Source organism: Tachysurus vachellii, chromosome 25 (genome assembly GCF_030014155.1).
Source record: "Tachysurus vachellii isolate PV-2020 chromosome 25, HZAU_Pvac_v1, whole genome shotgun sequence".
In the NCBI taxonomy this organism is placed as follows: Eukaryota; Metazoa; Chordata; class Actinopteri; order Siluriformes; family Bagridae; genus Tachysurus; species Tachysurus vachellii.
The window spans coordinates 7,862,501-7,881,161 of NC_083484.1; the positions used below are offsets into that span (position 1 = coordinate 7,862,501).

The 18,661-nt window shown below is 35.4% G+C and overlaps 1 protein-coding gene across 1 annotated transcript in view; it reads left to right on the forward strand.

The window, feature by feature from the left end:
- Positions 1 to 18,661, forward strand: part of pou6f2 (POU class 6 homeobox 2) — a 77,235-nt gene that overhangs the window by 42,618 nt on the left and 15,956 nt on the right. The window contains exon 5 of the mRNA XM_060861143.1: positions 13,588 to 13,725. Coding sequence (XP_060717126.1) covers positions 13,588 to 13,725 — 138 coding nt within the window. The remainder of the gene's footprint in view (positions 1 to 13,587; positions 13,726 to 18,661) is intronic.

The window sequence follows — 18,661 nt, forward strand, 5'->3', positions numbered from 1 at the left end:
CAGGTCTTTCAGATCTAATTAAGATCAATTCCGGTGTAACCAGCTCAGCCTGTATGCTCTCTTTCTCTCTCTTTCTCTCTCTTGCTGTCCCACTATCTCTCTCTCTCTCTCTCTCTCTCTCTCTCTCTCTCTCTCTCTCTCTCTCTTACACACACACAAACACACACACATACATGCACACATGCACTAATCTGTGGCTAAGGAGTAGATATGACTGTCTACATGTACACTCCTTGATCTATCTCACGGTGTCTCTCCATCCTCGTGTCGAGTCAGAGCCTTAAATTAACTTTATAGATCACCACCTAGACAGAATCAAATAGCTGTGCACCCCCAAATGCACTGCAATGCATCCTAAATGTCTAAAGTGAACCAAAAAATTTAATAATTATTCATTTACTGGGTCAATAAAACAAGAATACAGCAAGTAATTACAGCAATGATGATGTGTACATGTACATTATCCTAAATTAACATCCAGCAACCTGTAAATTTAATTGTTCTAACACAGACAGTCTTGCCATTATATGTTAGCTTGTTGTTGGCTTGTAAACAGCCCTTTCATGTCCTTCATGTCGGTTTTTATTAATGAATCTACGTGTTTTTGTTTCCTTTTCATCAGTGTTTTTCACTCTGTGCCCTTTTTGATTATCGTGAACTCTCTGTTCCACTCTCTGCTCTCTGACCACTAGGTCAAATCTAATGTCACAAAAAAAAACCTCTCACCCTCTAAATCTGTATACAATTCAATATTCAGAACAATCATTTAAATTCCAATAAAAACCTTTGCAAAAAACGACATTTATAGATTCCTGATCCTCTAACTGATCAACAACATTTTGTACTTTTGTTCATTTATATACTATTAAATTCAGTTTTGTACTGTCATTAAAAGTCTGACAGATTTCTGTGCGATGTGTCAGGTCAGTACTTCAGGTTGGTGATTTTTTGTCACCAAGTACAGATAAAGCACACTTTACATATACTGTCTTCTGTAAGAAGAAAAAAAATGTGCAAGGAGATTCTTTTGGTTTATTTTTGATTATAATTGCTATTTTTAATATAATATACAGTATAGTGACTTTTTTGTTTTGGCCTGAACAGCTCCATAGGTTTCCTATTTCCTAATTATATATTCTGGCAATAATTTTAAGCCTTGGTTTTTAAAGCTGTAAGATCAAATACAGTAGAGGAAGACGTCTTGTCTAACTTCTTGGTGTGTATCTTTCTTTTTCTATCTCTTTATCGTCTTCTGTCTTTGTGTCCAACTCTCAAACCCTGAGGCTTAATTACACACTACTACTGGCCAGTATTCGAACAGTGCCAATTTACTGTCAGAGCCCCAGTCCATAGACAACTCACCTTCTCTCTCTCTCTCTCTCTCTCTCTCTCTCTCTCTCTCTCGCTCTCTGTCTCTCTCTCTCTTTCTTTCTTTCTCTCTATTTATCTCTCTCTGCAATTACGCAGGCCTCTTCTCCTCCCTCCTTGTCTCTCGTTGTTTCCCTGGTCACTTTTCCTCTCTTCATCTCTCCCTCCCTCTGCCTCCTTCTCTCCATTCTCCACCATTCCCCAGCAATCAGCCATCATTACAGCACACACTTAAAATCCCATCTCTGTCAAGGTCAGCTGCACGCACACACACACATAAACACATACGCATACGCGCGCACACACACACACACACATGCTCTTCTGTCTTCCACCACTACTTTTATGCTCTTTGGGCCTTCTTCATGTGCACGCACACACGTGCACACACAAACACACACACACTCTTGAGGGACACCTTCAGTTTCCCTGCTTGTGTCAAAACCCTTATGACTGGAGTCCACTTTTCACCTCTTCTACCCCTGAGTGAAAAAGGATGAGCTCATTGCTAATTATTACATCCAGCCATAATGGGCTGCATTGATGATCTTATTAGGTTTAATGTATCTATTTATTTTGATGGTGATGGGAGCAGTGCTGTAATTAGGCGTTCATTATAAAACTACTTTGTTCAATTAGCCACCCTTCCTGACTAATGCTGTTGAATGGAATAACATTAAAGTGCCATGCTGTTAGATCCCAGGTGGTTTCTATGCACCAGTAACCCAATGTGATAATCCGCTCATGTAGCGTCCTGTAGAACACAAAGCCTAAATGTGTGTGAAATTATATGTCCTCTCATTTGATGGAAGCAAAGTGGAAGAGAAAGATGACTGTTGGCTTTGTGGAGTGCAGCAGTCCAAGTGTTTGTTTCTATCTGAGATTTCATTTTAGCCCATCATATATTTTTCACAAAATAATTACATCATTCTGCACTGATATAGCTACAATATTTATTATTTACTGAATGTTAATTATCATTAAATATTCTTGTAACTATAGTATCAAGGCATGAATTATTTGTTAAAATGGACATTGAATATATTAAAACTAATAAGAAAGGAAAGAAAATAAATAAATGAATATAGTTCTACAACATTATTACACATCTACAGTATAGGTTGTAGTTAAATTATTTGTATACATATGTACATATATGCTTGAATCAGTCTGGTACTATTTATTAATGAATAATAATTAATCTAGAAACAACCATTTTGGTCACATCACATGGTTCAGTTTTTTGGACAGAGCTGTTTTGTCTCAAACTGTAGACAAATGTCAAAACCTGATCACTTGTGACCCTGCGTTATAAAACCTTATTATAATTTTAAAGTAAGAATTTTTCTTGTCTAGCTGATCTGTCTCATGTCAGATTTCTATTTCGATTTATTTCTATTTATAATGAAAACAAAACTTAATAAATAACAACCCATTGTGTTTTCTTTGTTAAATAATGAAGAGCTTTCTCTGTTATCACTTTAATTCTAATTACAAATGGACTAGATTTCTGGGTTTATTAAAATAATAATGTATGCATATCTACAGATGTTTGATTAGATTTAAGTCACCTCATTTGGATAACTAAATATGAATTTTGTATTAAAATTATAATTAGATGCAAAAAAACATGGAAGAACATCAGCAATATCTATTATCTGTAGATATGCATACAGTTATAAAGTTAAAAACACCAAGAAAAAACTGCAAGTATGAAATTTCCTCCTGTTAGATATATGTCAGTGTTTCCCAGATAAAATCTAATACATACAGAATATTCCTTATTATCCAACTATAACATCATTGATAAATAGTAAACACTTTGGATGTCTTCTGCTCTACTTTGCTACTCATTTTGTTTAGCTTTTGATCACTTCTTAGCAGCAGGTTTACACTATTTTACACTATTGTATGTATTTTCTGAGGCTCTTTCATCTTTTCCTCTCCCGTCCGTCTTCACTGCACCTGTTTCTGCTCCCTTTCTTCTTTCCTCACTTGGTCTTTCTCCCCCCTTCCCTTACTCTGTCTCCCTCTACCTCCCTCCTCCTTCTCCCAGTGTCTCATTAATGCAGGCCAGCAGACAGTCTTTCTTAAGAAGGCAGAAAATTGCCTTACGTAACGAGTGGCTCGCTGTTTGAAAATACAAATGTGCACTGGTGACTGAAGCAGAAAATAAGACTATTGCACATCGGCGACGGCGCATTTCATATGAATAATTATAAAGCATGGCATGGAGCGAGCGTGCAGAAGCTAGCCACTGAAAGCTACAGAGAAAAGCTCCTTTTTATTTACTTAGAAATTAGGGATTATTTTTCAGAAAAAAGCAGGAAGCCTGCAGAAGGTGTCTGAATCAGGACGAGCTAGTGGAAAAAGGAATGACTATGAATTTTTTAGGACATCTTGGTTAAGAGAAAAGTTTTAGGTTTGTTTTTTTTTTTTTGAGTTCTTCTTACTTTTTAACATCATGACGATTTTGAGAAACTTCTCTCACACAAAAGGAACATCATGTGAACTGTATAAACGTGTTCGTGTGTTATTCTCTTTCACTTTCCTCATGTAGTGCATATTTTTACAAATGATTTATATTTGATTGAATTATGTTCACACCATCATTTTATCCTGTTTTTATTATTCACATATTCACATATATTTCTTCACATATGTACACAGAATCTCTTCACATAATAATAAATGTTTTCACACTTCATCGGCTATTATACCGCAGCAGTGTTAAATTCTTAGTTCTGATTGGACATAAATTATAGATACATAATTTATTATACTGACACTGCTCCTGGTTTATATTAAATTACTCCTTCTTATACCTTATTGCTTATACAGTATAGTAACAGCTTGTACAGGGACTTGAATGACAGATGCTCCACATGAACAGATGTTTTCCCTTGTAATTTGCTCTAAATACTGATTTCATAGGAATTGTGGCTAAAGTGGATTTTTTTGAATTGCACCTGAACTTTTCTACGTAGTAGAGTGTATTGTTAGGCCAACAAACCTTCAACAATTTTTGATTTTGATTTCAACATGATCTTATGAAAAACATGAGGATTGTGTTGGCTGCATTTCTTTGAGAATAGTTGCTGTTTTTACTGTTGAACTGTTGACCATTAACAGGAATTGCAATGATAACTAAATCTATTACACAACCATGGTCAAGGGCAGAAAGCTGAATCAAATCCAAGGCCTGGCTAAATGCACTCCTTCATCCTCTCACACTTTTCTCTTCTTCACAGTTTATAGCAGCTCCAGACTGTGTCTTTATGCACAAGTTTTCTTGAGTTCCTTGAGTTTTGTCAGACGTTCATCCTTCTCAAACACCAACCGCACGCACTCACAGTGTTGTAATGAAAGCAATAAATAACGCTGAAAGGGGTAACAGAACAATTCCAGAAACAGATGGACAATAACGTGGAGCACTTGTTAAGTTTGTTCCAACCCCTGTAGACCACCTGGAGGAACATATGGAAGAAACTGATCAATGCTGTCTTCAGATGTTGCAGATTCATCACTCCACTTAGAGATGATACAGTGCAAGTGCTTGTAGTTGTGTGTACATGCCTGAGCGTGTGTGTATTTGAAAGAAGGGTAAGTGTATTCTTGTGTGTGTATGTGTAAAGGTGTGTGTGTATGTGTGTATGCAGGTTATTGATTGAGCCCCTGACCACATCATTGCCACGCAGACGCTCTCAGTCACCATTAATCTTGCACGTATGCCTTTCCAAATGGCAGCTGGCAGCCGCCACCGAAAAAACTCGCCCATTTCTCTTCATTAGCCGCATTCAGTTTGGGACATGATAGTGCGCCGTAATCATTTACCATTATTCTGTTTATGAAGCTTAGACACAGCTGACCCTCAGCAGACTGAATAGAGACCATCAAAAGATCACCAGCCATTGATTAGGCCAATATTAAAGTCATTCAAATGGTGGATTTGGATGTCAGGACAATAAGCAATGTGAAAAGGGATGGCATTCTGTGTAAATGTCGCAGAATTGGATGATGAATTAGAACCGTTTAGGTTGCGTTATGTCCATACGCTGGATTTTATTCCTTTAAGATGTCTAGTTTTTCTGTGTTTTTATTCATGCAGTATAAGTTTAATATTGATTATTCTTCTGCCTAGATTTGGACTGGGATTGGTTTCTTTTCTTTTGATTTTTTTGTATAGCCACTATATTATCCCACACACTTGCATACATTTTCAATGCATTTAAAAGTGCATTTTGTCCACAGTATAAATAAAAAGTAAATGCAATTGGGCCAGTTTACATTTCCAAGCAGCAGCAGCAGATCATCATATTAAGTAATGTTTTAGTTCTTCCTTATGCAGTCTTTCATGTGTTCACACTGACTTAGCCACGGTGCAGTAGTCCTAAATGCACAATATATTATTACCCATTTCCCAACAGAATAAAATGTAATCTGGTTAATTTAATCGTTAATAGCTTTTAAAACCATACTGGGTTCATCACAGTGGGAAAAAATAGGATGAAAGACTAATGGATTAAAATCTATGCATGAAATTAGTTATCAGTTATTTGAGCAAGAGAGGAAATTTTCTATAATGGCACATACAGCAGTTAATTATCATAAGAGTTAATGAGTCGCATGATTGACGCTTAGTGCCAGACACTCAATCATGATTTTATAGGTGAATTTGTCAGTTTATTCCCTGCCTTGTCTTGTCTTCATTTGGATTCTGGCTTATTACACATGACCCATCTTTGTCTGTCTTTTGGCTCTATCAAGCATCACATGGTCTGTTGTTTTTAGATACAGCTTCAGACACTGACTATGTTAAGTTCCAGGCTGGGTGAAAGCTTTGGATAGGTCTGAAGCCAACTAGCTAATCTGGAAAGTGTAATTTTTAATGTAATAACTTAGATAACTTAATAACATAGATAACATAACTAGTAAATTAACTAGCCACAAAAATAATAAAGTATGTTTTGTTGGGGGAAATAATTATTAATTAAGAGTATTTACATTATTCCTAGGTATAGAATTGATAAATAAAATCCTAATCACACTGTTATTATTTATAATTATGTTTATAATAATAACAGCATATAGCTTAGCTTAGTGGGTTAGAAACATAGTGCTAGTTTAGTGCGTTGAAAAAAGTAATGCTAGCTTAGTGTGTAAGAAAAGGTAATGCTAGTTTAGTGGGTTAGAAACATAGTGCTAGCTTAGTGTGTTAATAGTGTGTTATTAAGGTAATAGTAGCTAGGTATGTTGAAAAGATAATGCTTTCTTTATAACTATAACTTTTCTTTATGTTGAAAAGTTAATGTTATCACTATGTGTTGGAAACATAGTGTGTTTAAAAAGTAATACTAGCTTAGGGTGTTAGAAAGGTAATGCTTGTTTAGTGTGTTACAAAGGTAATGCTAACTTAGCTGCACATAATGTGTAAAATGCAAGTTGGTGTTTTGTAATATTATATGTTAATTAAATAATATGGATGTACACTGCTAGCACACATGTAAAATGTGATTTTAAGCTTTTTTTTCACTTACAAACACTGTGATGTATTATGAAATGTTGGAACTGCACTTTTCCTGCCCATAGTTTCACAGTTGTTTTTGCCAAAATATAAAATTAAATAAAATTGATTGACTTTGTTTATTTCTTGACATGCAGCCAAAACAGTTGAACATAAAAAGCTGTGGATTGCTGGTGGTCAGGCTTGGGAATAGAGGTTTAATGGCATTTTGATGTACCCACATAAAACCCATGCCAAGGGACCTAGAGAAGAAGGAAAAGTAAGGGTGATGTTTTTGCACAAGGTGGTAAGAAGTCTACAGAGAGGAGCAGTGGTATAGCAAGAATCTTCACTCTGTCATGAGAAAGCTTAGTGACAAGGAGAGCAGAGAGAAAAGACCTGAGCGAGATAGGGACAGGATGGTGGCTGTTTTAAAAAGTTGTCAAAAAAACAGAGCATTGTTATGTTTTACTATGTGTATAGAAATATTCTGAAAAGGAACAAGAAGACCTGCCCAAAACAGCTCTACTGAACACACACACTTGGAGCACACACAATCATGATTTACACTGAAACTTTATTTTCTTTCAATGCACTGAATATCTTTAAATTTTTGTCATATAAAAGCTTTTTTTTTTCTTTATTACTAGCATTGGAGTATGAATTCTGTGATGCATAATCCATTATAAATTCATTCATAATGCATTATATACCATCTATATCACCTGATCAAGCTTTAGCAAAAGCTGCTGTCGTATGATGTATTTTATATTTCTTGAGAGTGAGATAGTCTAGCTTCATGACAGGAATGTGTCTAAAGCTGTAACCAAACAAAGTAATAATGAATATATTAATTAAATAATCAGAAAACCACCAAGATATCTGAAACCAAGCCATACTGAAGTCACAAGGATAATGCAGTTAGCATTACCTTTATATTTTTAGTTTAAAAACAGCTCTGGTTTCCTGAGATCATGAACATTTATAGTGTTAACGGCAATAACCTTAAGGCCAGCTGAATCGGATTGTGTTCACAGTGAAAGCGATAAAGTCTGTGTGAATAGAAAAGGCAGAAAATGGACTCTAGCTTTTGGAGCGCTTTACTCGGGTGTGCAGAGGTCTCTCTGCGCTAACACTGAGCCATTTTTCCTTCCTTCTGGAGATTACATGGGTTGTTGCTCCATCTGACCGTGCCGGTCAAACAACCATTGCAGGCCACACAGAGCTTAATAGAGTTTAAAATTTACTCACCCGCTCTGGCAAAAGAGTGCAAAATGTGTGTGTGTATGTGTGTGTGTGTGTGTGTGTGTGTGTGTGTGTGTGTGTGTGTGTGTGCATCTAAGGATGAGGGATTTTTCCACACTGAATGAATAGCAGTAATATACATTAATTCTGTTTCACTCTGTTCAGCTTGTAGAAGCAGAAATTTTGTTTTGCATTGCACATGGTTCATTTAAATGTATGTCTAACTAACAAGGCTTAATACCATAAAATCTCACATTTGTACCCTTTAGTATAATCATCTTTAATCTCTTTTTAGATAGAAGAAAAGGAGTGAAGTCAGGAATGTGTTTTACCTGCAAATTCTCTGCAATTTGTCTGTAAGCAGGAGCCTTTTTTAGTGACACATCCATGTCATCAGTAAAAATGCATGGGGTGTTTGAACGCTTCCTGCCTTGCAATACCTCTCCAAAGCGAGTCATCCTCACGGAAAATCACCTGTTTAGACTCAACTTCTGCAGTCCTCTTCTCCTCATGTTTCCCCTTCCCCTTCCCCTTCTCATTTCCTGCTGCTGATTTTACTGAAGCATACATGAGCACTTCTGCAGCCACAATGAGTCAGAATGAAATTAATTAACATAATTGAGAGATTTGTATATATTTATATTCTAATAAATTGATATACAATTTGCTGATATCAGCATCAGAGGTAGAGCTGTGATGAAATTGAATTGGTGGATTAAATGAGTTGTGTATGGGTTGTGCTTTTACTGTATATACACATGCTGGGCACTTGGCTATTTATAGAGATGAAATGTTGCTGTTGTGGTATATAGTGGAAAAAAACCAAGGATAGCAAAGATCCAAAGACCAACTAAGGCTTAATCAAGGTGAAAGCATAATTAGACATAATAAAGTAAGGTAGCTACATTTTCTATAAGTCTGAAATAACCAATATCAGTCATTAAAGCAGATTTTAATTAGCTCATCCTTTTTTCCATAAAGTCCCCAAGTTTAATTTCCTCATGTAAGACATTATGGTTCAAGAAATGACATTAGAGCGATTTTCTGTCTGGTTAATATTTATCCCTAATTTTTTTTACAGTCACATAGAAGGGCTTTGCTAGGAAATAGCTATTTTGACATTATTAACATTATTACATTATTGTATGTAATGTGAGTAATATGTAGTGGTGCAAGAGCAATGGTAATGATGATTAAATGTACTGCGAGTAAAAATAAATGTAAGGATCTAAACAGTAAGTGCTGAAAAGAAACTTGAATAATTTCTTCCCATCAGAAATCTTTTTTCTCTATGAAACACAGTTTTAAAAAATGACAGTATGTTAATGAACACCACCCTGATCAAGATTATATAAAAAAGGCAAGGATAACAGGACTGGATAAATCCCAGTAGCTTGCTAGGTTCTGTAGCTAGCTAGCTCATGTTAATTCATGTTTCCATATGCTGTCCTGAGTGTAATCTACAAGCTGTAGCAGCAATAATATTCCTAGAATTAACAGACAAATGCTTCCACATGTTGAAGTGATATCGTGAACATTTTAAAGATCTTTCACACTGTAAAACAGCTGATATCAAAAGATCTGACTAGCACTTAGCTAGCTGTGAAATTTCAATATCAAGTAAAAATACATTTGTTCACTATTTAGTGCCTAATATTTTGAAATTGTGTGTGTGAATTCAAGTCAACACATACAGCACGATGTCATGATATTTAATATGCGACTGTATTAAGTCGGGAATTAGCATGAAAATAAATGCACCGCATGAACATTTACATGTGGGCAAATAAACACACAAGCTCATGTGAAAACATAAATGTAAGAAATTATGTGGAATTAATTGAATCTTGTGAGAATTAATAGTGGGGAATCTACAACCAATAGATTGTGAAATGTAACTAAAAAAATTGACGTGAATTATGACTATAAAAATATTGTGGTGCTATCTATTAGTTTAATATAAAGCATTTTTTAATAGTTGTGTCTCTAAACATTTTTATTAGTAGAAGCGATAAGCATTATATGACCTTTTTGTGGTAGAGAATTACTTTTCTGCTTCCTGTAGCAAAAAAAAAAAAAAAAAAAAAAAAAATTAACACCAATTAAATGTTTTTAAAGAAACCAAAACTAGCTCTTCATTGGCAACACTCTTAATAACTTGCACCTTTTTTTAAGAGTTTAGCATCTCAACTTCACAACAACTCAAATCTGTAACGACTCACACCTGTGTGTTTCACTACCTGCCTAGAAGCAGCTAAACCTCCTCAAGTCTCTTATTGCATTTAACTGTCACAATTGCCAAATAGTGAAGTATTGAAGGACACAAATCATTGCTCTTAACATTTAGGTCACTGATATTATCAACTGGCACTTGACTTTTGCAGAAGGACAAAGGAACGCTGGACAAAGAAAAGATGATTTCTCTGATTAGGAGTTTTAAAAAAAAAATAGGTTTCAGTCCCGAGGACATGGTATCAATCTCATCCAATTTTAGGCCACCAACATGAAATATGATTTCATAAGACAAATGCGATGTCATTCTTAATGTGCTTAACCTTTACTGTCAATGAAAAAGTATTGATCGTTCCGTGGCATTTTCTCATCATTTGATTTCAGAAAGCCTGGTAATACATCGCTAGTGTGGTATGATAAAAGATAAATGGCTGCTGAGTGGTCTCAGTTTAACAAAGGTGGATTCCTTCCCGAGAGAGAGAGAGAGAGAGAGAGAGAGAGAGAGAGAGAGAGAGAGAATAGGATAGATAGGGATAAAGGATAGGAAGGACATTTAGAGGCAGATATTGTACATATTAGTTAAACATGACACTCCTTGTAATATTCACTTTTTTATTTCATATTTACATCACAAATTAAATATAGCAGAAAACGCTTTTTTTCATTTTAAATCTGCACACAGAATAAACATTAATTTGTATCAATATCAAGATATTTTTTCACTGTGAAGTCTGTTGAAGTTTACTGATTTTGTGACCCAAACTATGACTTTATTACTACTTTATCTACTTTACCTACAGACTATACAATGAAATTATATATTTATTGTCGGGTCTTTGTTAGCGAACATTTGAAGACTTAGTTTTGTGTCTGTGATGAACTTGGAAATTGCTTTTACCAGTTAGTTCCTCAGGAGCTCTTAGTTGAAATATTCCACTAAACTACAACTAAACAGTTTTAGAAATGAAATTATTTACATTTACATCATTTACTGTCCAGTGTCATGCAAATGAGGATGGTTTCCTTCTGAGTCTGGTTCCACTCAAGGTTTCTCCTCATATCAGGGAGTTTTTCCCTTGCTGCCGTCGCCTCTGGCTTGTTCATTAGGGAAGATTTGTAAAGATAAACAGTAACTTAATAAATATAATATAACTTAAACTTTATTTTTTTTTATTCTGTTTCTATACTTTGGTAAAGCTGCTTTGAGACAATGTGAATTGTTAAAAGTGCTATACAAAGAAATTGAATTGAATTGAATTAAATGAACTTGTGTTCAAATAACTATGAATTAAATGAAGCATCTGAAGCCCTCTACTCTACTCTCATGCACTCTCTGAGGCACTCTCCTCTGCTTGCAGTTTACTGGAAATATCTTGCTAGCTAGTTAACATTAATGGACACATGCTAATATATATAGCACTAAATAAAATAGCTATTTTTGACCATATGCTCTAATAAAAATAACATTACATTGTTCGTTATTTTATATTGGCGGTTGCTAGTTTTATCAGTATAAATTTAGACATTAACTATTTTGCTACCAAAATATATAGTTAAGCTAGTACACTATAACTAACTAGTCCCTGACACTGTTTAGCGAATATTTATTGGAATATATAATGTACAGTATGTTACATGATTGTTTTTTTTTTCTTTTTACAAAAAAACTAATTAAAAAAAGATACAGAAAATCATTTGTTTTAATATCTCATAACTATCTCAATATGTCTTTTGATAGTAATTTCATGCTAACTGTAAACACCCAGGTCCCACCTGTAACATTTGTTGGTCCTGGTTTGGTGGTATTTTAATAAGATATTAACTGATATAGGAAAAAGCTTCAAATTTTGGCATAAAAGCATACTCTGCTGCTCCTCTCTATCCATTCTCAATTTCATGCACTGTTTCTATTACCCCCTCATTGTGGTGAGTAATTGAACAATCTATGCACAAGACTCTGTGAGCTCTTGATCTATTTAAGCAACCTAATAAAAGGCTCCAGTGTGCCTCTTAGGATTCCAAATAGCAAACCATACACATGACTTGATAGAAGGTTAGCTTGATTTATTAGCTCTGCACATCAGTGTGTGTGTGTGTGTGTGTGTGTGTGTGTGTGTGTGTGTGTGTGTGTGTGTGTGTGTGTTTGGTAAGGACACGAGTGTGAAAAAGGGAGCCGTAGGGAATTGCAAAAAAGAGACAGGACAGTCTTTTAGGGAAGGAAGGAAAACAAGGAAGTAAATAGCAAGGACGGAGGCACAAGGCTTATGGTGGCCTGTAAACAGTAAGCTGTGAAAAGGAGACAGTAAAACGTTTATTTTTAACTTCTTAATTTAAAAAGTCATTAACGTTTTGATTTTGGATACTTTTTTGTATTAGCTCTTCTTAGTGATCTCTATATTTTGTGTATTGTGTATATCTACATTCTGTGTACATTATTGTGTATAATTAATTAATAATTAACAAGTAACCAAAAAAGCTCATAAATTCAGTGTTGTTGTTCACTGTTAATTAGAGGTTTAGTAAGTCAGTGAATGTTGGTATGGATGTAAATTGGACAAGGAAGCTGTAGGTGAGGCAAAAACAGAAGCAAGACAAATACTGATTTGTTGCACATATTTAGGAAATATAGACAGGAAACAGAATGTGATGGGGACAGTATTACACTGCTCATACAAAAGGCTTCAATTTATTATTATTATTATTATTATTATTATTATTATTATTATTATTATTATTATTATTATTATTAGCAGTAGTAGGAGTAGTATACAAAAAATAAAATGTCCTTGAAGCATCAGCTACATTTTAATACAAACCCAGTCACTTTGACTAGACATTGAAGGAATTTCCTAGTCTCTATGTGGTATGGACTGTTCAGAAATCGACTAGCAAGACCATCTCATCTAACACCAGCCAACACAAATAGAGTCACCTGATTGTTTTCTGTTCAGGCAATTGTGCAATTTTTAACTCAGCTTCAGGGGTAGTAGTGGTTCAATGATAAGGCTCTAGGTTACTGTTGAGAAGGTCATAGGTTCAAGTCCCAGAACTGCCCAGAGGCCACTATTGGGCCCATGAGCAAGGCCCTTAACCACCTGCACTACAGGGGTGATGCATCATGTCTGACCCCACCCACAACAAGCTGAGCTATGTGAGGAAAAGAATTTAGTTGTGCTGTATAACCTGGATTACTGAAAACATTTCTAAACTGGTGTCTTTATTTCTTTGTCCTTGTTTAGCTCAATCCACTAGCCAGCCAGGCAGCAGTCGCAGCAGCAACCATGGGCTCTATTACTGGATCACAAGTGTTTGGGAACGCTGCACTGCCGAGCCTGCAGGGTGTCACAGGCCAACTGGTCACCAATGCACAGGGACAGGTAGATTTTTCAAATTAGTTTTATTTTATTCACTCTGTAAAGTGAATATGGTTTTATTCAGCTTTTAAATACAATAATATAATAATATAATAATATAGTAATATATATATAAATGTTTTATAAAACATAATAATTTATTTATAAATGTACATAAAGTGTAATATTTTTTGTTTAATAAAAGCCTTGCTATAAACATTGCTATAAACTTTTCTGGAAATTCTGCCCTTAACTAAACATCTGTGAATTGCTTTTACCTCCTAAGTTATTGCAATATTTCATGATTGACTAAATTGAATTCAATAGAATTTTAGGATGCACCAATTTCAACGTGAGCGATTTTGCCATCAGTGGAAAGGAAGAAACTGGAGGCATAGTTACATGAAATAGTTTAAAAATAAAAGTATATAAGAAGAGACATTTTCTCTGAAGTACTGACTCTGTTGTCTTACCGTTGATGACGTGTTTATTTTTTATCCACTTTATACAAAAGCACAGGAATTTGTTAGCCCATTTCCACTCAAAGATTTGAAGCACAGATTCAATACAAGTTTATATTTCTAGATGTTTTTTGAAGTTTATTTATATCATTTATAATGATACTGTAGGAAGCTCATGTAACAGCTAAATTACTTGAAATGAAAATAGTCTCAAAGCGTGGTAAATATATTCTGTTAGGAAAAATTTCTGATAAGAATAAAAAAAAATTGGCAAAATAAAATTACTATAATATCTATTCAAATATTTTTATTTTGTGTGTTTTTAGTAAATAAGACGTGCATGATGCTTTCTTGTGTGCTATGGTGGTCCAATGTAGCAAATAAGCATTATCGGAAATATACAAAACATATATATATATATATATATATATATATATATATATATATATATATATATATATATACATATATATTTTCATTCTAAACATATACCCATCTGCTTCCCTATTCATATGTTAACCTTTTCAGTTTGATCCCAGTTGGATAAGAATGCATTGGTCTGATCTGATTTGAAAGCCGGATGTAAGTGTGATTAGCAAGATTGGTCAGCGCGACAGTTTTGTGTTTTCTTAACCTGGATGTCAGGCTTTGATTGGTCTGCAGTGTGCAGATGTGGGCTAAACAGCTGACCTTGTCATATTTATATGGGCCAGCTTCAGAATTGTTCTATCGGTTGCCAGAGGCTTGAACGATGGCGCTTGTCAGAGCTAAGCCCTATCTAATGAATCATCTTATCACAGGTGCACACCACTCTGATACTAAAGGGAAAGAGTGTGTGGCCAGTGTTTCCTCTTTTTTTTAAACACAACTATCACTTTTAATTGTAAGTTTTATCCTTCTCTTTAAAATAAAACTTCTGATCTCTTAGGGAAAGAGGTCTCATGATTATTATTATTATTATTATTATTATTATTATTATTATTATTATTATTATTATTATTATAATTAATGCATTAATTATTATTATTATTATTTTATATTATTAATACTTTAACACATTAATTATTATTATTATTATTATTATTATTAGTAGTAGTAGTAGTTTACACATTCTATACCGATGTGCGTATGGTGCCATGTAATTGTTCTTAGCCAGCATATACAGATAAATATATAAATATACAGCATGTTTATTTGTGTGTATTTGCATTGACACATTTCAGCATGTACAGGCAAGTGTGTGAACATGGTCAGCGTCTTGATGCTGAACATCCCTAATGAGCTTGGTGTGTGCTCGGTTTCTGAAGGCACCCACAGGGCCTTTGCTGGATATATCGCCGTTACGCTGGCTTTGATGGACCACGCTGTGCGTTTTTGCTGTGCGTTCATGCTGTCATAGCCGCCTGACACAATCAGGTCATGGAGATGGTCAAAGCCTAGGGCTACAGCCTCTGCTCCTGACCTTATTACAGCAGCCTATTATTTAGTTCGAGCTCTCTAAAACACTTGTAGGCCTTTAAGCCTGAGCCCCCTCTTTCTGATCTTTCTGCTTTTAACATTAAAGATATTAATACATGCCCTGAACAGGGACAGATGATGCCACCGACATGACACAGAAAAGAAGATAATACAATCCGAGGCACTGAGTCTCAGATGAGACGCTGAGGCCAGGCTGTGTGTTTGTGTCTTTGTGGCTTTTGGGCAGAAGTAAAGGCCTGGTGCCAGAACTATCTTAGTCACATTGCCTTGAGATTAGTCTAAAGCTAGTAAATTGTCCTTTAAGATTATACAGATTACATGATTGCATCTGCTAGAAACATCAGTGAGCACTATATTTATTTATAAAGTGAGCATTTGTATTATGTATTTTCTTTTGTTTAAAGAGCAAAGGGTGCATTCAAGAAATGATACACCTTAAAGACAGAGTGAACACAGAAGGAATACTGAATTGTTTTGGCAAATTTAAAATAAAACTCCAAGTCCTCACTTTGAGCTATAAATCTATCAAGTCAAGCTGCATGCTGAGGAAAAAGATAGATGGAGTTCAGAGGTCTCTCTCTTCGTGTGCTCCCGTTTACACTTAAATATAAAGGAAGCCTCTGGGAGTTATTTTGTGGTTCATCCTCGGAGGTAAATGGCAGTGGATGCTACCTTTCTCTCTTTATCACTGTAAATAGCAGTTCTGGAAGTGTCAAGCTTTTAGCCTTTTGTTCATTGTTTGTGAGTTTGGCTACAGCTGAGCCTGCTTTGTTGACGCTGAACCTTATCATTTGTCAGCAAATTGTCGGTGCCAGATCCTCTTTGTTATTAGAAAGATGGTCGATAATTTGACTGTCTTCCACTTTCTGGCATTCTGCAAAAAGCTGGAAGTGTGTGAGACACTCTGATACTATGTAAGGCACTAAAATACTCATTGTTAAGATGTTTTGTTCAGTTACTATTGCTATTCATGATGTAAAATGTGTCATAGTGCATATCATATTCAGTGCATTATTGAGTTCAAAATGTGTATTTTTTATTTATCTTTTTATTTTTTTTATTATTATTATTTTTTGCAGCAGCAGTATTGGATATTAGAAGTTTGGGCTTCACTCTCAATATGGGTTGCAATCCTATTCTCTTCTGAACAGGGGGCACTAGGGGAGAAAATGGGCAGGGATATTGGCTGGTGACCATGGCGAACACTACAGATTGGCCTGGCTGGAAGAAGGAGATGACATTTGTTGCAAAACAGTGACTTCTCACAGGAAAAACAGATAGAAGGAGAGAGAGGTTGAAGATGAACACTCGAAGTCTACACTGTGAAATATGTTCCATAAACAAGAAGATAAAGGATAAAGAAAGCCAGATCTGAAAGCCAGAGAGAAAATGGTTGTTGACCTAAAAAGGTTGCGTTCTTTTATCTTTTTAACTCGCTTGCTCTCAACAAAAAGATGTTTTTTGTAAAGTAAAAGAAAATATTTTAGCCGTTTGTAATCTGGTGTAGTATAAGAGAAATAAAACACTCAGTACATGCTTGGTGTCAGTAACCAGTTTTCTTTAAGACGCATCCTACCACCCAGGCACCTATTCATTTCCTAGGAAGGCATGACTGTTATCTTTTAGTCCTTACATAATGAATGACTGAACAAATTTCTTTTGGACAAACCAAGGGAAATCTTTTTTTACTTTGTTCTTTGTTGCATATTTCAATCCATCTTACAAAGCAGTGAGTGATATTTAATGTGAAAAATGTACTATATTTGCACGACAAGAGACAAGGGAATGACTCTGTGTCGTCCCGTGCCTGTGCAAGCACGCTGTCATCTCCTCACTATTCATACAAATAGTAAAACCACTTAGCCCAATGAGGATGAATAATTGAGCAGAGCAGCTCCTGAGACACTAGCATCGTCACCCAGCACAATGAAATATGCTAAGTGGCAGGAGAGAGCGCTGAGGAAGGGATAAAGAGCACGAGCATGAGAGAGAGAGAGAGATAAAGAGTCGCAGGGAGAGAGAGATAAATTATCTTCTGCGTAATGTGAAGCAACGCAGGCAAATGAGCCGTGGAGAGGATGAATTACAGATCGCTGGCATGCCACTCCGTCGCTATTATGTCACTGAGAGAGGGATGAAGTAGAGGGGGGTGAGTGGACGAGTACAGCACAGACGGAGGCATTGCTCTTAGTTTCTAGATGGTTTACAGGGTTGCTGGTATGATTTAATGGTGGCCAAGGGTAAATTACTTATCAGACATTATGCACACTCTGTATCTGGAAAATCAGATGCACGCACACACACAAACACACACACACACACACACACACACACACACATACACACACACACACACACACACACTCTCTCTCTCTCTCTCTCTCTCTCACACACACACACACACACACACACACACACACACACACACACACACACACACACACACACACACACACACACAATCCAATATACAGTATGTACACTTTTTTATATAGAATGCCATTAAAAACAAAATGCAACAGAGCAACAGCAGATTAATTAATTAAAAGGATAATAAATAATTTAAAGAGTAACGGGTTAGAACAATGCAACAATATGTCATCTATATCACACACACACACACACACACACACACACACACACACACACACACACAAACACATTTGTCTTATTATCCTTTTGAGGACCATCTACTTACATAAATGTAAATGCAGGAAAACCTTTGGCTGTTAAACATCTTTCATTCTTTCTTTTTTATAAGGTATTCTTAAAATTGTGCAGGTGTTGGTTCCAATAAAAATACAAAAACATAACCATATACGTAAACACACAATGAATGCTGTTTTGTTTATTGGATTAAAAGTCCAGTGAATCATTTTCTTACTTCTAGAAGTAAGAAAGTTTTTTTTATGGATATTAACATTTATAACATCTGTAACCTTTTTTAATTTTATATGATATATTTTACTTCCTCCTGCAGACTGATTACACACCATCGTCTTTACTGTGACTAAACCTAC